This window comes from Sinocyclocheilus grahami, unplaced genomic scaffold (assembly GCF_001515645.1).
Source record: "Sinocyclocheilus grahami isolate Dianchi unplaced genomic scaffold, SAMN03320097.WGS_v1.1 scaffold437.1, whole genome shotgun sequence".
NCBI lineage: Eukaryota > Metazoa > Chordata > Actinopteri > Cypriniformes > Cyprinidae > Sinocyclocheilus > Sinocyclocheilus grahami.
The window spans coordinates 487,148-512,311 of NW_015505616.1; the positions used below are offsets into that span (position 1 = coordinate 487,148).

The window sequence follows — 25,164 nt, forward strand, 5'->3', positions numbered from 1 at the left end:
ATTAACTAACGTTAACCAATGGGACCTTATTGTAAAGTATTACCATTATATTACATTACATTTCCTGGGCTATTTAAATCCAACAACAGAACCTCTTCACATATAATAAGCGCCCTTAGGAAACACCTTGAACTGCATTTTGTGGAAAAACTCCTCTATTAGTTCCATCTCTATGTATTAGTTCGATTTCAAGGGGATCCTTTTTTCCATTGTAACGTCTCTAATTGCTCATTAGAGCGTCTGTTGCCTGCAGGGCCGCCTCTGATTGGACGCGCTGCTACCGGCGGCGTCCTCTGATTGGCCAGGGCGACCTCTCCGTCGCGCACGCCGTTTCCGGTGTCCGTGTGCGCGCAGGCTCAGTTCGCTCGTCTCCGCTCTTTTATTTACTCTCTCTCATCTAAGATGGCTGTTCGGAGCTCTTGAGTCCCCCGAGCGAAGCGACCGAGGATGCTTGCGCCTCCAAAATCAACTTTCACCCGGCCATCCCTTCCCATGCGCACCCCGTAAGGTGCGGAGGGCACTCTAGCATCAGTACTGCCTCCGAACGCCCCGTCCATCCGGCGTGAAGCTCTTTAAATCAAGTTGTTTGGCGAAGTCGAGCCTCGCCACTGAGTGTGAGTGAGTGACTGAGTGTCCAAGAACACTGAACATCCAAATGGCCGAACCGAGAAAAGTGCAGTTTGTCACCCTGTCGGCCCAGGCCGGCGGTCCGGGCGCGGAGGGCAGGAGACGGCGGCTGGAGGAGGACGGAGCCGCCGAGACGAGTTTTGACCGAGAGGGCAGGATGAAGATGACGGGGACCGGGGTAACGACAGCGGGTGACCGCGGGGGTTTGATCGAGAAGAGAGACGGCGAAGAGCCCAAAGGGAAGACAGTGCGCCTCAACCTGTGTCTGTTTGAGCCTAACGAGCAACGCTCGGCCGAGTTCAACTACAGCGAGCTCATCCAGTCTCAACAGGTACGAGAAGAGTATGTAACGTTAGCCAAACCATTACTTGTTATTATAAAGCCACCGCTTGTTTGTTTATGCTGGGTTTGCGTCTGCATTAGCCTGTTAGCAGTGGAGTCCAAAAATAAAGTCCTCTTCAGGGGATCTCTTTCGAAATGGCAAGTGTGACATATGTTACGAGTGAGTGAGAAGTGCATTTAAATTTTTATGACGCATCTCTATCCTGTTTGCTCTTAAACTTTAGAGCACTTTGTTGTGTACCTGACCCTTGTGGCCCCCAGGGCCCTGTGCGTACAAAATCATTAAAGGAGAGCTGAGTTGCTTCTAACTGCATTGAAGTGCTGTTCATGTAACTTTTATGAATGTAGCCCTGGCTACATGACATCTGTCAGATGGTTTGCTTTTGATAAAAATGCACTTTAGCAAATTAAAAAAAGTTTTGCTAATAAATACATAAATGTCATTTTTGGGAAATGGTGTACACTCACTTGTGATAAAGACTACTTGTATCAGTCTTGTAGAAAAAGCTGTTTTGTTCTAGATTAAGTGGGATTGCTACCTCATGGGTGCCTTCGTGTTGCGATCACATGATCAGCGGTGTCATTTTAAGTTGCTATTAATAATATCAGTGATAATACTACTACTACTACTCCACAACATGACAATGGAGTCTACAGCAACACCAGTACAAACTGAATAAAGGCCAGATCTGTTTATTATAAGCATGTGTTGCTTTGTCTGCCGCTTTAGATGCTTAAGCGATTTAAAAGTCGTCTGGATTCTGATTGGCTGTCATTGTCTTTAATGTTTTTAAAAGTGATTCCATTGATATTGTCTCTGTATCATATATTGTTATAGTTGTGGTGTGTGGACTTCCCTATTCTCATGATATGGTAACAAAAGCTCAAACGTGCTTGTTTGACATGTCATATGTGAATAAAAGCCTAAATTAAATCCGTTTATCATGTAAAGTGATTGTGTCTCTTTAGAAGACTTGAATTAAACTGCTGTAATCATACACAAATTTTTTTTAACAATGTTTTTATAACTTTTTTTTAAGTTTTGATGGAATGGTCTTTCAGTGTAGTGACAGAAATGTCTCAAGATTCAATAAAAATATCCTCATGTGTTTCAAAGATTAACAAAATCTTATGGGTTTGGCATGACATGAGGGTGAGTAACAGCAGAATTACTATCACTTTAAGAGTTTGTTTTTCATAAGACCCTGTTTATGACGTTTGTCTTGGAATATGGTGTTTTCTGATTGTAGATGAGAGATGGAGAGGAACCACTAATAAAAAGAAGGAAGAAGAAAGATGGAACCAGTATAGAGGAGAAAAAACCCAGGAAGAACAAAGTAGCCAAACAAGGGTGAGAATCTATTTTTGTGTTTATACATTTAGTGAAACTGATACTTTTATAAATCATGCAATTTAAATTGCTACTTTTCTTAAAAGTGAAGTGTGTTAAGTTAAGCAAGCCAGACTTTCCAAAGAGTGTGAGGAAAAAAAAGAAAATAAAAAGTGAAATTCAGTTTTTATGGCCATATATTTGCTCACAGAGTGGCTGGTCTGAGCCTTCATCGTCCTGAGAAGAAGAAGAGGAAGAAACTGATGAAGGATTCGCTCTGTCTGGCTGCAATGCTCCGCCGCTTCACACGAGAGAAGGAAGACATGCGGAAACGAGATGTCAGTGCTTCTCATCCGGGCCCTGGTCTCACCAGCCCTCCCAACTCTAACAACCTACTGCAGAACTCCCATCTCCAAGGCAATGCCAACAACAATGACCTTTCACTAGCTGACCTGACGGCTGACCCCGGCATGATGTCATTGCTTAGTTCGGCCAATGAAAGCGAGCTTCAGAATCTCATGTGTGACCTGGACTTTAGTTTTTTAGATGCAGGGCCCCAGATGCCCCCTTCAGGCAGAGAGAATGGGCAGGTTGCGTTGGGTTCAACAATGGGGCAAAAGATTGGAGGAGGGGGACTGAATCGAGGGCAGGGCGGGCTCATCTCTTTTCCACCTCTCCCCGATGGTCTTCCAGCCCCCTTGATCAAGCGCATAGAAGACCTTCGAGCTGTGAGTCATGCTTTTGTGATTTTTCTGCGACCCTCATTTCAGTTAAACAGGGTCATGTCATGAAAAAACAAAGTCTTGATCTTTTGAAATGAGTCGAAACCATACTTGGGGCTTTAAGAACTTAAAAATCCATCTACTCGTTCCACACTGAAAAAACACTCTTTATGTCTCTAATGTTAGCCGACTGAAGTTTATTTTTAACAAGATCCCTGATGATTTCATTCTGATCGTATCCGTTTCAGAGACACATTGTTGGGGTAAGCAATGTTGGGGCGTTTACATAAAAGTCTTAGAAATGAATGATGACTAATGTTATTATAAGTAGACCTAAGAATAAAATGTATGAAAATATGACTTTAAAGCCATCAGAAAAGTGGTTTAAAATCTATTCCAGCTTGTTCTGTGAGAGCAGATGAATTTATAATAATAATGGCCTCTGGATATTTTTGGTGATGGTCACCCGTTACATAAACTGCATTACATCTAAGTTTAAGATGTAATACATTAAATGTTTTCACTGAAGGTAAATGCATAGTTACAGAGTGAGAGCAAGTGAGCAAATATACGCCCACAAATCCACTTCCCATTTTAAAAACACTTCAGGGAATTCATGTTCTGACAGTAATACCATTTTCCTGCCTAACTTGATTTTTGTTGTATTTATTTGAACTCAGGCATCGAGGCAATTTGATCAAGCAGGCAGAAAGAAATTCTTCACTCTGGATATGAATAATATCTTGCTGGAGTAAGTAAAATCTCAGCGTGTTCTCATTCAGCTGTCATCCATGACTTTAGATTCGGTGGTAATTTCTCCTAGTCTATTGGTTCTTGTCGTTGATCATTTTTCTTCTCATTCAGTATTGAGCTGCAGGTTCAGGAGCAGCCGGCAGGCATGCGTTCAGAGGTGTACTCTCACCTGGAGGCCTTTGTGCCCTGCAACAAGGAGGCGCTACTAAAACGACTCAAAAAACTCAGCCTCAACATACAGGTGAAGGACTGTATGATACTTTCCCATAGGGTATCGAGATATTATGCTAACACCATAAAGATGTTTGTTCTTGTTAATGATACTAGTGTTGGAGTAGCTAAAAGTAGCAATGCTGCTAAACTACATTATAAAATAAAAAAATTATATAAATATAAAAATGATATATCATTTAAAAAGATTTTGGCCCTTTCAACCACTTTAATGTAGCAAGATATTTTTGTGAGTAGCTTGTAAATGCTGCTAAGATTTGGTGCAATTTTAGCTTGACTGTAGTTTAACTACTTTAAATTATGGCTAGCTTACAGCAGTAAGACTGTAAAACAGGCAATAGTTTAGATCAGCTTCCCAACAGTGGATACACAACTCAGATCTCTCAAATGTCTCCATGTTGTCTTTCTCTTTAATCAGGATGACCGGCTGCACACACCCTTGTTAAAGCTCAAACTAGCCGTGTGCAGCGTGATGCCAGAGCAGATCGCCAGATATAACATGGACTGCATGGCAAAAGCTGCTGCTAAGTAAGTCTTAAACTTTCCCAACTTCCTGCCTCTTTCTGTTTTCATGATTTGCTTCTTTAGATTATTGGAATGGACTGTGGAAAATGACAAACGGATGGCGTGGATATATAGAGAGATTATGAGATTCACTTTGTGTGCGTGTGTGTGTGTGTGTCACAGGCAGCAGATAGAAAATGGAGAGAAGAATGGATCGGAGGATGATGATGAAGAGAAACCAGGAAAGAGGGTGGTCGGACCAAGGAAGAAGTTCATATGGGATGACAAACTCAGGTTTAGATTTTAGCAGGTTTAAATCATGAATAATAAAGCAGAACCACCAATAGACTGACAGTGTAAGAAGTAAAGGGTGCATGTGTTCTTCCCCAGGACTCTGTTGTGTAACCTGGTGCGTGTGAAGCTGAGCTGTTATGAGCTGGAGCAGTGCTCTCTGTCTGTGGAGGACTATCTCAAAGCCTTCATGGAGAATGAAGTCAAGCCACTCTGGCCCAAAGGCTGGATGCAGACAAGGTGTGTGTTTGACTTTGTGCTAGCGTTATCTTCTTCTAGTAAGATACCATGTAACTAAAAGATTTTCCTTTTTTTCTTCTTCTTTTTTTTCTCAGGATGCTTTTTAAGGAAAGTCGGGCAGTACATGGTCACCTCACTGGCCTGTGAGTAGATCAACATCTTGATATGCATTTACACTGATGTTTGCATACATAGTGGGGAGAGAAGTAAGATGGTTGAAAAAGGGTCCATCATAAACACAAGCCTGTGTGTAACAGATGTGCTTGAGAAAAACAATATGCAAAGTGAATTTTCTATATAACACATTCAATTAGTTTAACGTCAATGCAAATATATCTTGGTCTAAAAATATATCTCGTTGCTTATGTATAAAAAATGTAAATTATTTGGCTAAAGATTAGCAATGAAGGATGCAAGTGATCATACTAATGAATTATGAACTTACGTATCCAAAAACAGGAAATGTTTAATTCAAATGTTCTGAATATCTCTTTTTTTTCCTGGCTGGTTTATAAAAATCTGAATGATGTGGAGCAAAATAAGGATTGGTAATGGGATTGTGCATTAGTAAATATACTTTTTACTCATTTATGTTCTTACGTTTACTTGAACTGTTGTAAATTGTGATACATTCCCCAATAACTCATTTTACCCCTTGAAGTGACTTTCTAATGTTTCATTGAGAAGTTATATTTCTAGCAACTCATGCTATAGACGTTCTTCTAATTTCAGTTAATGGCAGACATTCTGAAATATAAATAGGGGTTGTGAGTGGTCTCTCATATGTCCTAGCTTAGAGGACAGCACATATATCCTAATGTTAGTCTAGAAGGGTGTCCCTCTAACTTAATTTAATGCTTTCTATGCCAATGTTGAGTTTTAGGCCAAATGTGCTTAATTTGTGTGGAATTAGTGTCAAAATACAACAATTATGGTGCTTAAATAGGCTTCATTTTAATTTTAACACACAAAATATAATGACTCTAGGGTTGCTGTCACTGTAACTTAATTAAGTTGATCTCTGTGGCAGTGCTGCATGAAAAATAAGGAAGAAAATTCCACTGCCCTGTTTGTGTTTGGTGGGTGGTAAAAACCTGATGTATTTTCACTTCCTTATTGTTTTTCACATGGATTAAGGAGTCGGGAAGTGGATTTTGAGAGAATGAGCAATCAATGTTGGTAATTTTGTTCTTGGAAGTAATTTGACTGCACAGAGCTGAACAAATAATAAGAGGGAGTGGGTAGACGGTAGATTACGTAGGTTAAAGAGGGAAGGTTTGCAATGGAAAGCAGATGTCTAAAAAGGTACAGACTTGATGTAGGGCACTGGGATCATGTGGAGAATGTCTTTTAAGGCTTCACATCAACACAAATTTTTGGAATGAAAATCTGACCATTTTTGTATGCGACTTGTCTGTTCAGACCAAAGCACAAAAATGACTGTTGGTGGAACTTATAGAAAAGCAGAAATACACCTGTGCACAAAGCACTCTGCAACTTTCTGATTCTGACACTCACTTATCAGAGAGAAGAAAGGAGGTCAAACATTTTTTTACATGTTTTCAAACAGCCGTTCAGATTTTTTTTATTCACTGTGGTGTTTATCAGACAACACTAAATGCATAAGTAAAGAGAAAAAATAGCCAGTTCTGGATTCTTCCTCTACGATTCACTGTCACTTGGCAAAATCCTTTTTGTGAGCGCCACCAAGTTGTAGTTTTGTGTAACAGCAGCAGCTCTGGGCATGTGACCGTAAGTGCAAATCTTATTGGCTGGTTAGATTTAATCGCAATCTGTTGCATTGAAGCCATGTAAATGTTGACCGTCTGAACAGATGCATTAACATTTAAATTACGATGTTTCATTGCACCAAATATTTGTCTTGATGTGAACAGGTCTTTAAACTACTCCAATCATGTTGAATGGGTTTTAATGCCTAATTGTGATTGCTGAATTTTTAACAGGGGCAAGAAAAGGATTGTTCCAACTCCAAAAGCTGCCAAAATGACGGTATGTAAAACTGAACCAGTTTTGCACCATTACATCCATATACTCTAACACAGTGCAGATTCATCAGTTTTGTCCTTCGGTTGAACTATGGTTAGATTTCTAAGCTCTGTTATTTGCCATTGTTTTACCCATGATCTGCTTCAGGATGTCAGCTGGACACAGAGACCCGCTCCAGGTGTTGGATCCACCTCTGCCTTACCTGCCCCAGCGTGCAGACCGCCCTCTGAACCCATCTGCCTCTCAGATTCACTGGACGAGGATCTGGCTGCTAACTCTCTGGACTCCATTTCCCAAGCTCTCGCTCTCCTCAGTAATGCTGCCAAGGGTCTGACGCCAAACAATGGCGTTCCTGCCGCCTCTTCTCCCGGTGTCCCCAGATCCTCTTCTGGAGTCGGCCACTATTCTTCTCCTCTGTCGCATTCCACCCTTTCAGCAAAAATGGTGTCTTCTGGAATCTCTATGGCAAATATGAGCACTCTATCTACCTCTTCTTCCCTCTCCTCTCCGCTCACCTCGTCTCCTTCCTCTTCCATGCGAATTGAGACCTTTGGGATGCTAAAGGATGGGGGGCCTGTGCAGAGACTATTGGGAACGCCCACTCACAGAGCTGGCATTTCAGGAATGAACACGTCGCAGTCTGCAAAACCCCGTCCGCCCCCTACCACCTCGCCCCTCTTGCCTCCACAGCAGAGGTCATTTGGGACAATGGGAGTGAAATTGGTTCAGACTCCGCCCCCTGTTGGACAAACAAAAAACTGCGCTAACAAATCCACTACTGGTGGCGGTACTGTGGTTTCCCAGCATCCTCGTATGAACACTCATCCCTCACAGATGAACCCCAAGAGCCCTCAGCAGTCTCCTCCTCCAACCCCTTCCTCTCCTTCCACCCTTCTCTCACAGGCTAAGACTCCCTCATTGCCACACAACCAGTCAAACTTCATCACGCCCATGCAGGCTACGCTCACCAAGTCTTCCCACAGTAGTAGCTCTCCCATCATCAAACTCACACCGCGACCCCCTGCCCCTACTCCTCCTCCTTCATCCTCACCTTCGCCTTCATTATCTCCCTCTCTCACCCACCCCAGGCCTCAAATGATCCCCAGCTCGCACCAATACAGCCCCAAGATTCCAGCCTTCAGGCCGCCGTTTACCGGGCAAGGAACCGCAGTGGGATCCGGAGTCAAATCTGGATCAGGACAGGCCAGTTACAGTTTTGCAGGTGGACACAAATCCAGTAGTCCGCCCAGTGGTGGCGCAAACACCACCAGCACCGCCCTGATTGCCACACCCCTGTCTTCTAGATGCCAGGATGGTAGCTCCTCCCCTTCAGTAGTATCAGCCAATCACAGCCAGCGGCAAAGGCCAGTGGGAGGGACTAGTCAGAGTGCCAAGTCTTCAACGAGTCGGGCATCAGCCATGACCCTGCCCTCTCCTCCGGTCTCCTCTCATCTGTCACAGGTGAGTCCAGCAACATCAATTCACTTCAAACCTGTTTATACAAAATGTTTGGTCATGCTAAACCCGTTTCTGCGGTTGCTAGCTCTGAGCAGTAGCACTTTACATGAATGCGTTTGGCAGCTGTTTTTATGCAAAGCGACTTCCGTAGTCAGTCACTAAGTAGATCACAAGGGCGGAGTTTACGTATGGCAGTCACCATACCCCTAGGTGATCATCCCCCGCGACCTCGGAACGCGATTTTAACCAAGTGACCTCCCCCCAGAACCTCTGGGCGGTGCAACTGCTGCGGTGGGAACGGACAACGGACCAAGGGGGAAACCCCCACAACCCCCCCCTTGGGTGGTCTCTTATGGTCACCAAGACTGCATTTATTGATCAAAAATACAGTAAACCAGTATGTGTGAAATAATTACAATTTATAATAACTTTCATGTTTGAATATATTTTAAAATGTAAATTGCTCTTGTGATGACATTTCATATGAATTCATAAAATGTCATAATATTAATATTATTTCATATATTCAACATTTCTTATTTTTATGAATGTTGAGAACAGTTGTGCGACTTCATATATATATATATATATATAAATATTTTTTTTTTTGAAAACTAACTTTTCAGGAATATTTGAATAGAGAAGAACAGCATTTATTTGAAATAATAAAGACTTTACAAGAAAAAATCTTACTGACCACAAAATTTTGAATAGTGCTGTAGTTTAATCGGCATATGTTTTTTAAAGATTTGGAAAAATACCACATGTATTCTCTCTGGGTACCTATTTAAGTATTGTAAGTGACCGGTCAACAACATTTCACTGTATTTGTGGATAAATTCCATAAAATCATTTAATTTAATCAACTATTCAAACACACAGACCCTAACAATCGAAATGAATGACCGCTTGTCTGAGAAACAGTTGCTAAGTTGGCATTGCTTGTGAAAAATTGCTTGCAAATATAGTTTTTGTTATTGTGTACTGCCAAACAGTTCATTCAGATGTCTACTTATTTTATTTATTTATTTATTTTTCAACATGTCCCCCCCAGTACTTTCTAACCATTAATCAAGCCCTCTTTCCCACAGGTGTCTTCAGCTTCAGGAAGTAATCTCTTGGGCTCAGTGCCCCCTTCCCTCCCCCTGGGTTTCGGGATGCTCGGGGGTCTAGTGCCTGTTTCTCTGCCCTTCCAGTTCCCCTCATTCCTCAACTTTAACCCTCCAGGCACTGGAGTTCCTGGCTGCAGCAACATGGGAGCTTCACCCGCTACCAACTCAGGATACACCCTGGCACAGAGTGAGTGTGTACATGAGCACAGCGGCTCTCGTGTTTCCTGTGCTGGGGTTTTGCTTGTATGTTCGCGTGTATCGTGTTTGTCCGAGTCTTCTTCCGTGTCTCCCTAATCCGTTTTTTTCTTCTTCAATTTTCTTCCTCTTTCTCCACTTCGCATCCTGTTTTGGTGCTGCATTCCTGCCGTCTCATTTGCTCCTGGATTGCTGTGAACTCTTCCATCTCTCCCTCTGTCCATCTGTCCTGCTGTCCCCCAGATCTGTTTAAGAGTCTTCAGCCAGGGTCTCAGGTTGCTCTACCTCCCCACTTGCAGCTTGCGTTCTCAGGTAAACGCTGCCGAAACCCTCCAGCTCACTGTTGCTCTCTCGTAGTTTTAGGTTGTTGAGCGTTCCTTTACTTCCTCTGCATGTTTCAGTCCTTTATTTTGTGCTTCATTAGTGTGACATTAGCCCTGTTCCAAAACCTAGTGTGCTGATGGCTGTCTACATAGGCAGCTACCTTCTGAGGTATCAACGTCATATGACCCCTTTAACTCATGTTAACAAATATGACATTGTGAAGTGTTGTTGATGAAAGTAGTGACTTCTAGGTCAGTCATTAGACCTATTTAAACTAGTTTGTGTACTTGACTAAGTTCAGAAGAGTCATTTGTTCACAAGACTATAAACTGTTCCACAAAAGCAGCTATGACAATGCAGTTATATTATTTTTCACATTCCAAAATCGCCAAAAATGTAGTTTACTCCCACACTAGTATTTTTTTTTAATTAAGCCAAACCTATAAATAACACTCTCACAGTGAAATTGGTATATTTGTTTTATTAAAAGCAAACCATTTTCTGTCAAATGCTTTTCAGTGTAAAATAAAACCACTACCTGAATTACTTTGATTATCCCACCTCATTTCTCAAGTTTGTCACAATGTATTCTGGGATTGCTTTATCCACAAAGACTAGAGGCAAAACGAGGTCTTTTATAAGCCATGCTCGTGGTTTGGAACAGCCTTTGCGTTGGCAAATGTTGCTCACTGGGTTTTGGAACAGATCATTTGTTCTGTGATTTGAAATGCAGATTTCGTGAAATCTTATAAAACGGAGAGTTCCGGTCCTTGATTCTGATTGGTTGAGCCAAGTTCGAAGCCGTTGTAAATTACTCTACAAACATACACCTTAGTTTACGTCTGTGTATTTGCTCGGTTTTATTTTGTGAAACCGTACTTGGAATAACTGTTTTATAAAAGCAATGAGCCACGTGAAGCCGTGGTTTACAGTGAATTTATAACAGCTAAGGGGGTTTTAGGCACTCCGCGTCGTACCTAAGCTGTTATAAATTCACTGTAAACCACGGCTTCGCGGGCTTATTGCTTTATTTGAACTGCACCGTGACACGAGTTTGTCTGGATTTTCTTCAGATGCAAACCAAAGTCAGGGGGGAGACACGAAGAGGAAGTCCCACTGACGGTCACCACCAGAATGTACAAGTGGACAGCGCTGGCGACAGGTGTTTTCGGGTTCTCGTGGATGGACACCAATTGCGCTTTCATTCAGACAGAACTTCATTAATGACCCTTCTTCAGTTAACATCATTCTGCTTTTAATCGATCAGTGTTCTGGATGATTGGAGTGAGCTTGGTGCATTTTAATTGTTTTTTTGTTTGTCAACATGTTTACACAAGACCTTAATCACTGTGGACATAGAGCTAGAGGAAGTGAGAGGAGTACGAAACAAAGCAACATCATTTCTATTTAAGTTCATGTCGGCTGGAAACATGCATTCCTGTAGTTATTTTCTTAGTAGATTTTTGTTGAACTCCTAAAGGGATGGGATAGCCGTTTCCTTCTACAGACTGTTAGAATAGTAGCTGTTAATAATACATATGGGTAAATTATTTATAATTTTTTGACAGGGACATATGATGTTTAAGTGTATTAGTAGAATAAAATGGGTATGTATATAAAATACACATTAATATTAAGTGATATATTTTCTTTGGAGGTCAGGACATGTGATGTTCCTCTCATCTGTGCGTGCAGATGTCTTGCTGTCTTTGGTGCTGCGTATCTCACTGGACCTTGTGAAAGAAAATAAAACATTCTTTTACGGATGAATGAATCATGTGTGAAAGCTTTTCATAGAAGAAAATGATGAGATTATGGCCTAATTGAACTTTCGGTTTAGTTTTGCTTAATATCAGTACAAGAACTCCCAAGACTTTCAATAAAACGCCTTAGTTTGTAAGTTTGAATAACTATGCAGGACTGTAAATGCTTCAATGCAAAGTAAGCTATTGCTTAGAGCTCCACTTTTGACATTAGTTGTGTTTGTGTGTTTTTTCTGAGTGTGTTCGATGGGTCTGCCCTGTTACCTCACTGGACCTCATGTCTGTGTTCATTTCATCCTGTGTCACCACCTGCATCTTATGACTGTGTTCAAATGAGAAATGGCACCAAAGATGACAGCGTTCACTCAGAGTTGACAAGCAACAGGTCAGGTGTCTGTGTGTGCTCAGTGTAACATCCTAAATGTGTGGTCTCTGTGGATATTGTGATGGACTGACTTTTAAAATGGAATTTTATAGATTGCTTTATTTTATTTTATAAAAATGCTGAGGTGGGTGGGTGTAATTTTAACTGATGCTCACCTTGAAAATTCTCATTTGGGTAGATTATTTTTGTCTTGATTCTGGAATTAAATGCTGTCATTTTGTTTCAAGTACAAGCGCTAAAAATGAATTCAATAAAAAACAGTGGCGGATATGGTTGTAGTAAAGTTACTGGTATAACTGAGGGACTGTATTTGTTTACAAGGCTTTAATATATCAGATTATTTATTTGTCACGTCATAAGGTCAATATATCCATTTTGACCCTATGAATGAGTAGCACAAATTAATTTGGTGTAATTTTGTGTATAGGTTACACTTAAGTTTAATAAATAAACCCATGAAATTGTGTATAGTGCATATAAATATATATGCACAATATAAGTCGTGCATATATAACTATATACAGTTTTATGCAAACGTTTGGGCAACACTGAGGCCGTATAATTATTTGCTCTTTCTTTATAAGAAACGATTGTAGTGATATGCCATTCGGTTTATAGGGAAAGCTGAATAATGTGATGCGTTCCAGACATAAATTCTTAGTGCAGCAGTATTGAGTTGTATGAAATAAATCTGAGTGCGAAAAATAGGCTGTGCAAAAGTTTGGGCACCCTTTCAGTTGTGTTGATTTGAATGCTTGTAGTCACGCCTGGTTGTCAACAGCCAGTCCAATAATAGAAGTGATAATATAGCAATAATAATGATAACTGCAATAATAGTAACTCGATCATGGATGATAAAGCTTTAAACCAAATGAAATCACACTCGCTCCTCGCTGCCAGAGGCCTCTTTATATCAAACCAACATTAACACTGATTTCCCTCAGATCTTCAGAAGAATACAAGGGATACGAAAGCTATATACTGGATATGATTCATAGCGGAGTAAAATACAAAAGAACAACCAAAAAAAAAGGGTTACATAGCATTTTATTTCAATTGCTTTCAGCCAGTTTTGCCTTCATATTAGTTTCTTCATTACTGATATTTGACATACTTTCATGGATGTTTTCTAATTAGTGTCTAAGGCACTTTAAGAAACACGTCAGTAAATGCTAACAGTAGAACAGGTTAGTACGCTTTCCGTTCATCCTCTTAATACTACTAGTGTTTAAAGCATCCCGTCCACAGCTATAACTCCAGTTTTGAGTTACGAAAATTCAGCAAAGTGCCTGCGAGTTAACGTGTTCAATATTTCCAGTTGCTTTCAGCGATCTCTCAGTGACGTCTGGACCATTTCAAACATCTTCCTTCAAGTTCCAATAAACTTGCTTTGGTGGACGTTTCACTTGTAGTGAATCTAACAGAGCAGCTGGATTTAAGAAGTACCATCATACTGTCACATATATGGGGGAAAAAATACCTAAAGAGATTACATATGTAAAGTCATGTATGCTTCACCTTGACGTGCATTTGCATCCAGAATACTTCATATTTCCATTTGAAGAGGCCATTATGGCTTTCTCACAATGTGCAGTTAAAGGCGATTCGCAATTACATCCAAATTCCTAAAACGTCAGCTAAATCTCCCAAATAAGATCCAACAAATCTCGAGTTAAATGAAGATAAACGCCGTCACCCGCCGGATTTCTTGTGTTTGAACTATTTCATGTGTTTGAATGTTAATGAGATGCTGAAGCAAGCAGCTTTTTCACAGTTTTTCTTTTCTGGTCCGTTTCAGATCCGGTCCAGTGCCACAGGACTTTTTTTCTTTTAGTGTTGGCTTGTAGCGAACGAGCAAGCACGTGCATCTCGATTGATCCAAAATCTGCAGACCGTGTCTATTTGGAGAACTGTACTGTACAACTAAGATCCAATCCGTCACGTTTGCTTAGCTAGCTGATGGTTTTACATCATTAAACTAGATCATTGCATGCTCTTATGAATGAGCATATTCACGTACACAAAGCAAAGTTTGACATTTGAAATGCACTTCTATAGTGTTCTGTCGTGAGCGTGGTATTTTGTAGGCTACAGTTGCAGGAAACACTAATTGGCGTGTGTACGCTCGGTCTTGAAGCATCTTGTATTTAGAATAAGGCAGAGTCGATGCTCCCTTGGTAGGGAGGGGATAGAAATGGAGGTTTGAGGGTAGCTTATGTCTGAGTGTGTGTATGTGGAAGTGTTAGTGTAGTTGTGTTTGCATTGCTCACTGGACCCCACATTGCTAAAGGAGAATGAGGTGCTGGAGAGGAGGAAGCAGTGGGGCTGGGTGACCACAGGAGGTCGTTGTGCTCTACTCCGCTTGAGCCGGCGGGGTCTCGTTCAGGTCGCTGGCCTTGCTGTCTGCGTCGTCGTCAGAAAATTCCCCTTCCATCTGCAGCTGCCTGCGGCCAGAACGGCTTGAGGAGAAGCTAACAGGACCTCCTCGCCTGCAGGAGAGCGTGAACAAGGCATTAGAGCGCATTGCCCAGCACGCTATTATTCATATACTATTATATTTTTAATATTTTGAATTATCTTTTATTCTTACATTTTTAATTTGAGTAATTTTGTTATAGTTCCTAATTATTATTTTTTTAATACTTCTATTTAGCACAATTTTTTTTATCACAGTTTATAAAATTTGACGAGTTTTAGTCATTTTTATTAGTTTTTTTAAAATATTTCTATTTACCATTTATTTATTTTATTTTGCGTGTGCTTGTCATTTTTTATATTTGTATTTAGCATTCATTTATTTTTATTTCAGCTTTAGTAATTTGTCAGGTGCTTTCGTAATTATTTTGCTTTTTTAATAGTTTCATTACGCATTAATTAATTACGTATTTCATTTTAGTAATTTTGTATTTTTTTAATACTTCTATTTAGCACAATTTTTTTTATCACAGTTTATAAAATTTGACGAGTTTTAGTCATTTTTATTAGTTTTTTAAAAATATTTCTATTTACCATTTATTTATTTTATTTTGCGTGTGCTTGTCATTTTTTATATTTGTATTTAGCATTCATTTATTTTTATTTCAGCTTTAGTAATTTGTCAGGTGCTTTCGTAATTCTTTTGCTTTTTTAATAGTTTCATTACGCATTAATTAATTACGTATTTCATTTTAGTAATTTTGTTATGTGCTTGTCATTTATATTAGGTTTTTACAAATATTTCTATTTAGCATTAATTCACTTTTATTTTTAGTAATTTTAGTACTTTAACTTAAATGAAAATTCAAAATGTAAAAATAAATATTTGCGTAAATATATACGTTTTCCCATCTATTATTTATGTTTTATTTCAGCCTTATTTCAATTTCTGAAAATTATTTTTAATAGCTTTAGGTTTTGTTAACAATAACACTGACACAACCAACAAATGTACACATTTTTTTACAACAGTTGTCTGAAATGGCAGTGAATATCAGCACCATTATGCTGCTCAACTGACTGCACTGAGGGTCTGATCACTTTCTGCATAATTATTAAACAGTAGGACATGACATGAAAGCACAAATAAACAGACGTACTTATACAAGGATCTAAAGTATTGCAATATGTGATTGTATTGGCACAGCCCCTGTACCTGAGGCGGTTTTTGAGAGTGTTGACCTCTCGGCTCAGACCCTCACTAGCTTCGGTGGCATCATCCAGCTCTCTCTGCAGCTTCCTGCGGGAGGCGTTTGCTCGAGTCGCCTCTTCCTCAGCCTCCTCCAGCTGCCTCTTCAACTGCTTCATGCGGGAGTTTGCCTTCTCCATCTGAAGAAAGACAGAAATTCTGAGTCTCTGATTTCTAAATTGCCTCCACTATAAATTATAGGATGAGAGAGAATTTAGCTCTGAGAGCCAAGTGGGATATAAAGCAGTGGTTCTCAACCTATTTGACTCTAAGGTAAAACTTGTAATAATTGAGCAGCACATCGGCATATTAGAATGACTTCTGAAGGATCATGTGACACTGAAGACTGGAGTAATGGTGCTACAAATTTAGATTTGCCATCACAAGAATAAATATGTTCAAATAGTACACAGCTATTTAAAACTGCAATAGCATTTCACAATATTTTTGATTTAAAAAAATGCTGCCTTGTGGCAAGTTTATCCACAAAAGCAGTCCAATACCTTGGTAGCAAAGTTTTGGAAAAAACTCATGGATATGCTGTAAAACCAGCAAATCACTTTGAAATGGGGAACTTTTTATACACAAGAAAATGTTGACTGAAGCTTGGAAAGTGGAAACTCTGTTTAAGTTATTCTGCATTTATTCAGCATAAGCAGCTGGGGACTTCTACAATTTGAGAACAAAGTTTAGGATTTGGGCTTCATTCACCTGCTCTTTGTACTGGTCTGCATGGCGCCGCTCATCCTCCACTTGCATGAACACCTCCTTGAGTTTCTTCTCTGTGCGGCGCACAATCTTATTGGCTGCAGCTCTCTCCCTGTTGAGCGCACAGACCATAAATCATTGCCAAAAGACGAGTTAGTGCCAATGGGTTTTGATAGATTTATAACGTGGAGTTAAATGGTTTCTTTTCACTGTTGCATACTTTGCTTCCTGTTCAAGCTGCTCCTCTAGCTGGATAATCTTGGCCTCCAGGGCGGCGATAGAGGCCTTAAACTTTGATTTGACGGATCCCTCAAGTTCCTGCAGTTTGGTCTTCAAGTCTTTGTTTTGCCGCTCCAGCTGCTGACGGGCGTTCTCGCTCTTCTGGGCGGCACTGCGCTCTCCCGCCAGCTCTGTGTTCAGGGTATCCACCTGAAATACAGACAACAGCTGTTACTAAAGAAGTGCTGTATCAAATGTAACAGAGAATACTTGAGTAGATAACAATTACACATCTTGCAAAGATCACAAGCACACAGAGCTTTGAGAACAGGCCATGATGACAAGTTAGCTTGTAGCATCGTCAGCACCGCACCTGCATAGTGGTCTTGCGGAAGCGGTCGTTCAGGAGCTCCATGTTGCTCTGTTCCTCCTCTAGCTCTTCCTCCAGCTGGGCAATGCGAGCCTCCAGCCTCCTCTTCTCATCCAAGAGGGCTGCCCTGTAGGAAAATAAACTATGTATAAAGCTTGTTTTTGAACAAACTATGAACAGGAGCAAATGAATTAACAGCCGAGTATGTCAGCATGAAATAAGTCAGCTTGAAATGGAAATGGTTGTCTTTTGTTCCATATTGTGACGTATTTCTGAGGGAAACAGCTCCTCAAATGAGAAAAAAAAAAAATGTAGGGCTGAACTTTTGTTTTATTTTTGTTCATTTTGAATTTAGTTTATTTGAAATTGATTGGATTGTTGTCATTTGCAAATGGATTAATCACTTATAATTAGCACTGCAACATTTTGTACTTTATTGGTTCTCATTCAATAATCTGTATGACTTGTAAATACATCACAATACTCAAGTCAAGTCGGTCGCTGACTTCAAGAGGTTTGCAGCACAATGACTCACTTTCCAGAGGCACTGTTGGAAATCTCATCTGCCAGCTCGTCTCTTTCCTGTTCAGCGTGGCGTCGGGCTCTCTCTGAAGATGCCAGGTCCTAAAACCAATCACAGCCAAACCATAAACAAAGACTCGCCAGTTTAACTAATCCGATTTAAAACTGTGTGGGAAAACAAGCAACAGATTCTGCAGAAAAGCTTTTTTCAAGGGAGTATTTCAGGCTTTACAGTGCTTGCTCACCTCTTGCAACTGCAGAATCTCAGCCTCTAGACTCTTGAGCTTCTTCTCGTTCTCCTTAGAATGAGTGAAGATCTCATCACGAGAAGCACGCGCCTCCTCCAGCTCCCTCTGGTAGTCCTTCATCTGGGCCTGGATGAAAACAGAGAGATGTTGCCATCTGTTCTTCTCACATTTTGTCATGTCTCGGCACTGACTGTGACATAAAATATTAAGTTACAGTAATGCAGTCAATGATGTAGACATCTGTGTCACTACTAAAAGACTCTTTTTTGTGAGGATGAACAGATTATGCTAACAGTAAACGTGTCACTTCTTGCATTATCATTACTGTGTCATCACATTTGTGCATGAACAAAAGCATTCTAGAAAAGATTCTACCTGGAGTTTGCGTAGCTGTTTAATGGCTTCATCACGGGCCTTGTTTGCAGCCTCGATCTGAGCTTCCACATCTTTAAGGTCCATCTCCAGTTTCTTCTTGGCAGCTACAGCAAGAGCTCTCTGCTTCCTTTCATCTTCAAGCTCCACCTCCATCTCACGCACCTGAAGGAACAGGAATCATGGATCAAAAAACTATATCAGATAGGTTTACTTTGAGTAAAAACTATTGCAGACTGTCACAAATTTGTTGCTTGTTGCGTCTTAAGGTATTAACCCTTTATTGCACTGTTGCCTCAATGGCAATAAAATGGTTAATTTTTTTGTTTTTAAAGAAAAGAAAAATAAACAGTAGTAAACAATCAATATAGAGTGGTTAGAACATTTATAGATTAAGTTTATGAAAACAGGTACCAGTGAATAAACTTTTAATCTTAATAAATCGATAATCTACAAACCCAAATAGCTTGTAATCCTCAAAAATGATCAATTTCACCCACCTGTTTGACCAGTGCCCTCTTCTTCTCCTCATTCTGCTCATCTCTGGCCTGCAGGTCTCGGTCAAACTGGGCCTTCATGGCCTGCATGTTGACTTCCAGACGCAGCTTGGCATCCTCTGTGGCCTGTAGTTCGTCCTCCAGCTCCTCCAGCTGAGTGCGCACAAATTTGTTGCTTGTTGCGTCTTAAGGTATTAACCCTTTATTGCACTGTTGCCTCAATGGCAATAAAATGGTTAATTTTTTTGTTTTTAAAGAAAAGAAAAATAAACAGTAGTAAACAATCAATGGTTAGAACATTTATAGATTAAGTTTATGAAAACAGGTACCAATGAATAAACTTTTAATCTTAATAAATCGATAATCTACAAACCCAAATAGCTTGTAATCCTCAAAAATGATCAATTTCACCCACCTGTTTGACCAGTGCCCTCTTCTTCTCCTCATTCTGCTCATCTCTGGCCTGCAGGTCTCGGTCAAACTGGGCCTTCATGGCCTGCATGTTGACCTCCAGACGCAGCTTGGCATCCTCTGTGGCCTGTAGTTCGTCCTCCAGCTCCTCCAGCTGAGTGCGCATCTCCTCCACCTGCTGCTCCAGAGTGCGCTTGGATTTCTCCAGCTCATGCACCTACAGATTAGAGCACATAAAAAAATACAGTGAGACAGTGTCAGAACCAGTCACAATGTGCTCGAGCACTAAATGATAAATCTAAGATCCAGGACTTCTCTAGTCATTCATAATGACTCCACATTTCTAAAATTGTTTTATAGAGATTTCTGAGGAAGATTTCCATTTTCGTACATTCCAGATGACTTTTAACATTACACTTTCATGACATTTCTAGATCTGGAAATCGCAATTTAAAATTATTCCAGTTTTCTGACCAAATTAGCATTTTATTTGATTTTTTGCTTCTATGTTTGCCATGGCACTCTGAGTAGATCCAAAATCTTGCTCCAAATGCTGCATATTAAACGCATATGTTCTGACTGGCTGATTTTGTCGCTTTGCTAAGTATTCTGCTGTCAGTGATGACAGGCAAATTATTTGACACCTGAAACTTGTTGCATCACACTTAGTTATCACATTCAGTCGGGTGTCAGCACATTATGAGGTCTCAAAACAAAAACAGCCAACAAAATCTGCTGTTTACAAAACACCAAAGGTTCTTTAAACATCATGATGATGAATTCAAACATTACCACATACGTAACATAACAGTACAAATGTCCAGTAACATAGTGACATACATTCTTGCCTACGTCATCCTTGGAACTCATCAGATCCTCCATCTCAGCTCTGAGCTGCTTGTTGAGTCTCTCAAATTCCTCTTTAGCCTCCAGAGCTTCATCCAGGGCTCGGGCCATAGACAGAGCTTTGGTGTCTTTCTCTCTCGCCTCAGCCTCAGCACGGTCCCTCTCCTCAGCGTAACGTGCAGAGATGGTCTTCTCCTCCGCCAGCATCTGACATACACATCAACAAAATTATGAATTTAAATTATTCTTAAATGATGACGTTTTTCAGTAGTATTTAAAGATAATTTAAAAAAAATGAAATAACCTTAATTAAAAAATGCCATCAGTTATCCACCCTCTAATTGTTGCAAAACTATTAGACTTTTATCATCTAAACACAAATTAAGACATTTTAAATTAAACCTGAGAGATTTCTGTCTATCCACTCAGAAGATTGCAATAAAAAAAAGTTCATAAAGACATCATAAAAGTTGTTTCTCGCACATCAAGCTCATACCTGAGCTTCAGTTTCCCATATTTGATGAACTATATATGCGTGTCTGATCACAGTTTATTAGTGAATAAAAACCTCAATTAAATCTGTTCATCATATAGAGCAATTGTGTCTTTTCAGAAGACTAATTAAGCATTACAACTCTGAATTAAGTGTCAAGTTTTGGTGAAATTGATTTTAAAGAGAAAGAGAAATCTCTCAGGTTTCATTACAATTATCTTCATTTATGTTTTGAACAGGGGCAAACGTCCTATGGTTTTGGAATGACATGAGGGTGAGTAAATGATGACAGAAATGTCATTTTTGGGTGAAATGTTGTTTAAACCAAAACCATTCATACCTGGTCAAACTTCTTCTGTTTCTTCTCCAGGTTTGAGACGATCTGTCTCTGGTGGTCCAGGTCTACCATAAGGTCATCAAGCTCCTGCTGCAATCTGTTCTTGGTTTTCTCCAGCTTGTCGTAAGCGATGGCCTTTTCCTCCAGCTTCTGACTGGTCCCCTCCATGTCCTTCTGCAGCTTCCTCTTGACCTCCTCCAGGCCTTCAAGGGCTCCCACATCATCCTCCAGCTTCTTCTTAGTCTCCACCAGCTATCCAAAAAAGAAGGATTAAAGAGTAGTGCTTTTATTTTTAATTAATATTTTTATAGTAAATAGTACATCTGATTTCCTTTCTGAACAGAAGTCTGAAAATGAAATTTTTACATAACCCACTTTTTGTCCTCAAACATGACAGACTTCTGTGAGGTAAGCAAAACACATTATTACGTGCTAGATGTTAATATAAACTGACATGCTGTGTTCCCTCATTAAAAAAATATAGTAATTGGGCGGACCTGGGCTTGTAGTGTTGCCAGTTGTTTCTCCAGGTTCCTCCGTGCCTCCTCTTCCTCCTCCTGCTGCTCCAGAAGGCTGTTCTTCTCCTCATCCAGTTGACGGACACGGCTGCTCAGGTTCAGCTTCTGACGAGTCTCCTCTTGAAGCAGCTCCTACAGCCACAATTTTAAACAAGCATGACTCCATAACATCCCACACCTTTTCTGTGAAAAGTCTATCTATTGTTTTAATTAAATCTCCGCAGTCTTTCATTGCTGATGAAATTACTTCAGGAGCATACTATGGATCAACCTTGTTGGTAGATACAAAATACTTCTATGTCACGTCACTGCTTCATCCATTCTTCCAGTGCTTCTTGTTTGCAGAGTCACATTACCTGAGTGTCCTGAAGCTGACTCTCTAAGCTGGAGGCATCTTTGGCCAGCTTAATTCCCTTCTTCTCAGCATCTTCCAACAGAGAAGAAACATTGTCCAGTTCTGCCTACAAATGAAAATTAAAAAATGTAATTTGCAGTTGGGGGATATTTCACAAGAACCCTGGATGTTGATCTATTTAAGGTTGCTTTCACACTTGGTTCGATAGCCTGGTCCGAACCCAAGTTCGATTGATCCTCCTCCCCCTGCCGGTGTGTGTTCACACGGTGATTTTTGGTTCTGAACCACAGTACGTTTGTGTAATCAGCGCTGTTTACCCATGATGCTAGGTAACGACTATGCAGAAGATGGCGAAATGAATGTATGCTTGCTCGCCTCATTTTTGTACTTTTTGGATTTTGAAAGTTTAATTGTGTTTCCGAAACGGCAACACAGAATGAAACCTATGTAGCGTCTGGAACACTCCAACACACAATATATATTTTGTTAGCTAGATTTCACAAATACTTTGTAACACCCCAGGACGCCGAACAAGACCCTGGTTTCATGGTAACCCGATACATTTACAACCTTGTGGAATGCGAGCCGGCTCTCATTCTGCTTTCTCCAGAAACAAAGGGACACAAATGCACAGGAGAAATGGACTTTTCTACTAATTAATTCATAGGAAAACCTTCTTTGAATGAACACCCATTTTCTTCAGGCCAGTGTGTATATTATTGCTGTGTTGTATTTAATCTGTTGTATTATAGACTATTTTTATCCGTGCTTACGATAAACCACACATTCATATAAGTAACTATTTCATGTCTAGTATCTATGAATTCGCCTTCTTATGATCGAAACAAGTGTGTATATTATATGCTGATACCTATGCAACATATTGATGTTCTAAGAATCGGTACTAATTTGTGCCTCAACACTCCAGCGAATTACATATGCAAAATACCATGCTTACAGACAAAGACTCATAAAAATCCTCAGTATTTCCAACCTCCCGCTTGGGATTTCAGCCTTCCTCATTGGACGAACCCATCTTGAGAGGCGTGAATCTCTGCAGGCTTTAAAAGGCCACACTCCATGTGACCCGCCCTGTTCGGTGGTTCAGTGAGATGCTAAGATGAAGATGTGAGAAACGCTCCAGGATACCAAAGCTCGTGCCAGGCTCCGGCCTAGTCCTTTTCATTCATCAAGTGATTCTGACTCAAACTAGCTCTTTTTCATCAACCAACTTCAGCAAGATCTTGGGGCCTTAAGATTGCATCAGGAATCTTTTTCAGACATACGCAAGTATCAAACTTAGTCGATTTAATTGATGCATTAAGTATCAGTTACACCTTTTTACAAGGTTTGTTTGAACTAAGAATCTGACGTTTTCCCTCAGGTTTTAGATCTGCTGAATATGCAAAATGGTTCCATAAATGTCATTCCTTATGTCTCTTTCTTTAGTGCTAAACTTTAACCCTTTCCTATACCAACTGTATGTGTGTGTGTGTGTATGTTTATGTTAGACCGGCTTAATGTGTTTGTGTAGTATGTTAGACTAGTTTAAGTTTTTATGTAGTTAATAAAACCTTACTTGTATCACACTTGGCGTGTTCATTGTTTACTCATAACCGGAGTCAATAATCATGCAGATTTACGTTACAAACTTATAGAATTGTACAGTAAGAAAGTTATTTCCTTTAACCAGGAAATTAACGTTCTTAGAATTGACAAGACGGTTGACCCTGAGTGGTCAGCTAAATATCTACAGTGGATCTAAAATATGAATAGTGAATTATAACTAGTTATGGTTAATTATTCATATTTCCCCATGAGCTGATTCGCTACACCTATTTGACACAAATGTACTGCAAGGGTGTAAGAGAATACGGGAATCAGATATAAATTCTCTCTGCTTGCAGAGCGTCAGTCACACTTGTCAGGAAAGCGAGCGAGTAAACACATAAATACAGTCTGACCAATTCATATGTCATCAATAATGGCTCACTTCCAAAATTTAGTATAATTGCATTCACATTAGAAGCGAACTGTGCCAGAGTTCACATCAACCGTACACAAGATCACCCTTTTTAGGCGAATGGTTCGTAAAAACAGCAGAGTTCAGAAAACAGCATTCACATTATCCGAATGAACTGAACTCCACCAAAAGGTCTCATATGAAATACGGAGTCAGAATTTAACAGAATTGCTTAATTCCATGTAGTAAAAAGATGTTTGTTTTAAAAACAAATGATTAGTAACTAAACTAAAAAAAACGTAAATGTAGCTGAAACATTTTCTAATAACTCAATGGCCCGGAGTCAATTATTCCGCTTATACTACGGTTGCCACACTTCAAGACATTGATCAGATGATATATTTCAAGGCATTCGTCCGGTTTTTGTACTTAAAACGCTATTGTGAGTAGGATTAATTTCTTCCGCATCTCATCCAACGCCTCCGTTGCTAATTCCAAAACATAATTTTATACCTAGTAATGGAGGCTTGATCCATTGATGCAGATATTAATGAAGTTATTAGACAGACAGAGAGAGGGCGAGAGAGAGAGAGAGAGAGAGAGAGAGTGAGTGTATATTACCTCTGAGTCTGTGTGTCTCTCAAAATTGTTCGGCAGCAGCGAACTAACAGTGAAACTTTTAAGTTCATTTTCTTCACGAACAGCGCCGTTGTTACCTCGCTTGTGAGAAATATCATGTAGCTTTTAAAATAAAATCGCCAGAGTAGCGATAACAACGTTAGCGCGTGTATGTTTCTGTACTGTAAGTTATGTATGTGCGTCTGTGAGGGAGAGAGAGCGGGAGAGATAGAGTATGTGCTTTGCCACATAATTACTTTTTATTATGTAGGTAAAACATGGAAATGATCTGTCATTTTTATCATATTGCTTACTATATTTATTTGTCTGGCCAGTGTTGTTGTGGGCTTTGGTTATTGTGCTGTTGTAAGACCTTTTCAAATAACAGAATTCATTTGGCGAAGTGATATGGACATGAAATGCAGTCCAGAGCTGCCTGGAACTACGTTCGCTGTGCGTTTCCATGAAAATAATTGCACACCTTAGAACGTTCGTCAGCCAATAAGATTCAAGCATTCAACGGGCCTGCAGTATAAAATAATACATGAAACTGGTTATTATATAATAATTTAATAGCACATTCGCTAATATTTATTTAATTATTGCGATTTGCAATTTATTTAATAATAATTGCAATTTGATAATCGCACTAAGCCATAATCGTGATTTGGGTTTTATTTTGATTAATCGTGCAGCCCTAATAACACCCACATTTCAGTCAGCAAAAAACAAATGAAAC

General features: G+C 39.9%; 2 protein-coding genes across 2 annotated transcripts in view; one reads left to right on the plus strand and one right to left on the minus strand.

The window, feature by feature from the left end:
• Nucleotides 1–334: 334 nt before the first annotated feature.
• Nucleotides 335–11,883, plus strand: LOC107551887 (ubinuclein-2-like). Its single transcript, XM_016233650.1, has 14 exons — nucleotides 335–958; nucleotides 2,220–2,320; nucleotides 2,511–3,027; nucleotides 3,702–3,772; nucleotides 3,886–4,015; nucleotides 4,424–4,533; nucleotides 4,693–4,803; nucleotides 4,900–5,040; nucleotides 5,136–5,183; nucleotides 7,005–7,050; nucleotides 7,195–8,508; nucleotides 9,597–9,804; nucleotides 10,056–10,124; nucleotides 11,210–11,883. The coding sequence occupies exons 1-14, from the start codon at nucleotides 656–658 to the stop codon at nucleotides 11,254–11,256; spliced, it is 3,216 nt and encodes a 1,071-aa protein (XP_016089136.1). The 5' UTR covers nucleotides 335–655; the 3' UTR covers nucleotides 11,257–11,883.
• Nucleotides 11,884–13,314: 1,431 nt separating this feature from the next.
• The window catches only part of LOC107551888 (myosin-10-like), a 61,540-nt gene continuing 49,690 nt past the window's right edge, over nucleotides 13,315–25,164 (minus strand). Inside the window, 13 exon segments of the mRNA XM_016233651.1 lie at nucleotides 13,315–14,773; nucleotides 15,916–16,088; nucleotides 16,660–16,768; nucleotides 16,877–17,085; nucleotides 17,249–17,372; nucleotides 17,781–17,869; nucleotides 18,013–18,141; nucleotides 18,391–18,552; nucleotides 19,300–19,512; nucleotides 20,136–20,348; nucleotides 20,975–21,223; nucleotides 21,469–21,621; nucleotides 21,846–21,950. Coding sequence (XP_016089137.1) covers nucleotides 14,638–14,773; nucleotides 15,916–16,088; nucleotides 16,660–16,768; nucleotides 16,877–17,085; nucleotides 17,249–17,372; nucleotides 17,781–17,869; nucleotides 18,013–18,141; nucleotides 18,391–18,552; nucleotides 19,300–19,512; nucleotides 20,136–20,348; nucleotides 20,975–21,223; nucleotides 21,469–21,621; nucleotides 21,846–21,950 — 2,064 coding nt within the window. The 3' untranslated portion in view covers nucleotides 13,315–14,637.

Bases quoted from the DNA above. Each gene is read 5' to 3' on its own strand.
- LOC107551887 (XM_016233650.1), top strand. From the start codon at position 656: ATGGCCGAACCGAGAAAAGTGCAGTTTGTCACCCTGTCGGCCCAGGCC. The intron at 2,321-2,510 runs GTGAGAATCTAT...ATTTGCTCACAG, and splicing joins AACAAAGTAGCCAAACAAGG to AGTGGCTGGTCTGAGCCTTC. The intron at 7,051-7,194 runs GTATGTAAAACT...GATCTGCTTCAG, and splicing joins CAAAAGCTGCCAAAATGACG to GATGTCAGCTGGACACAGAG.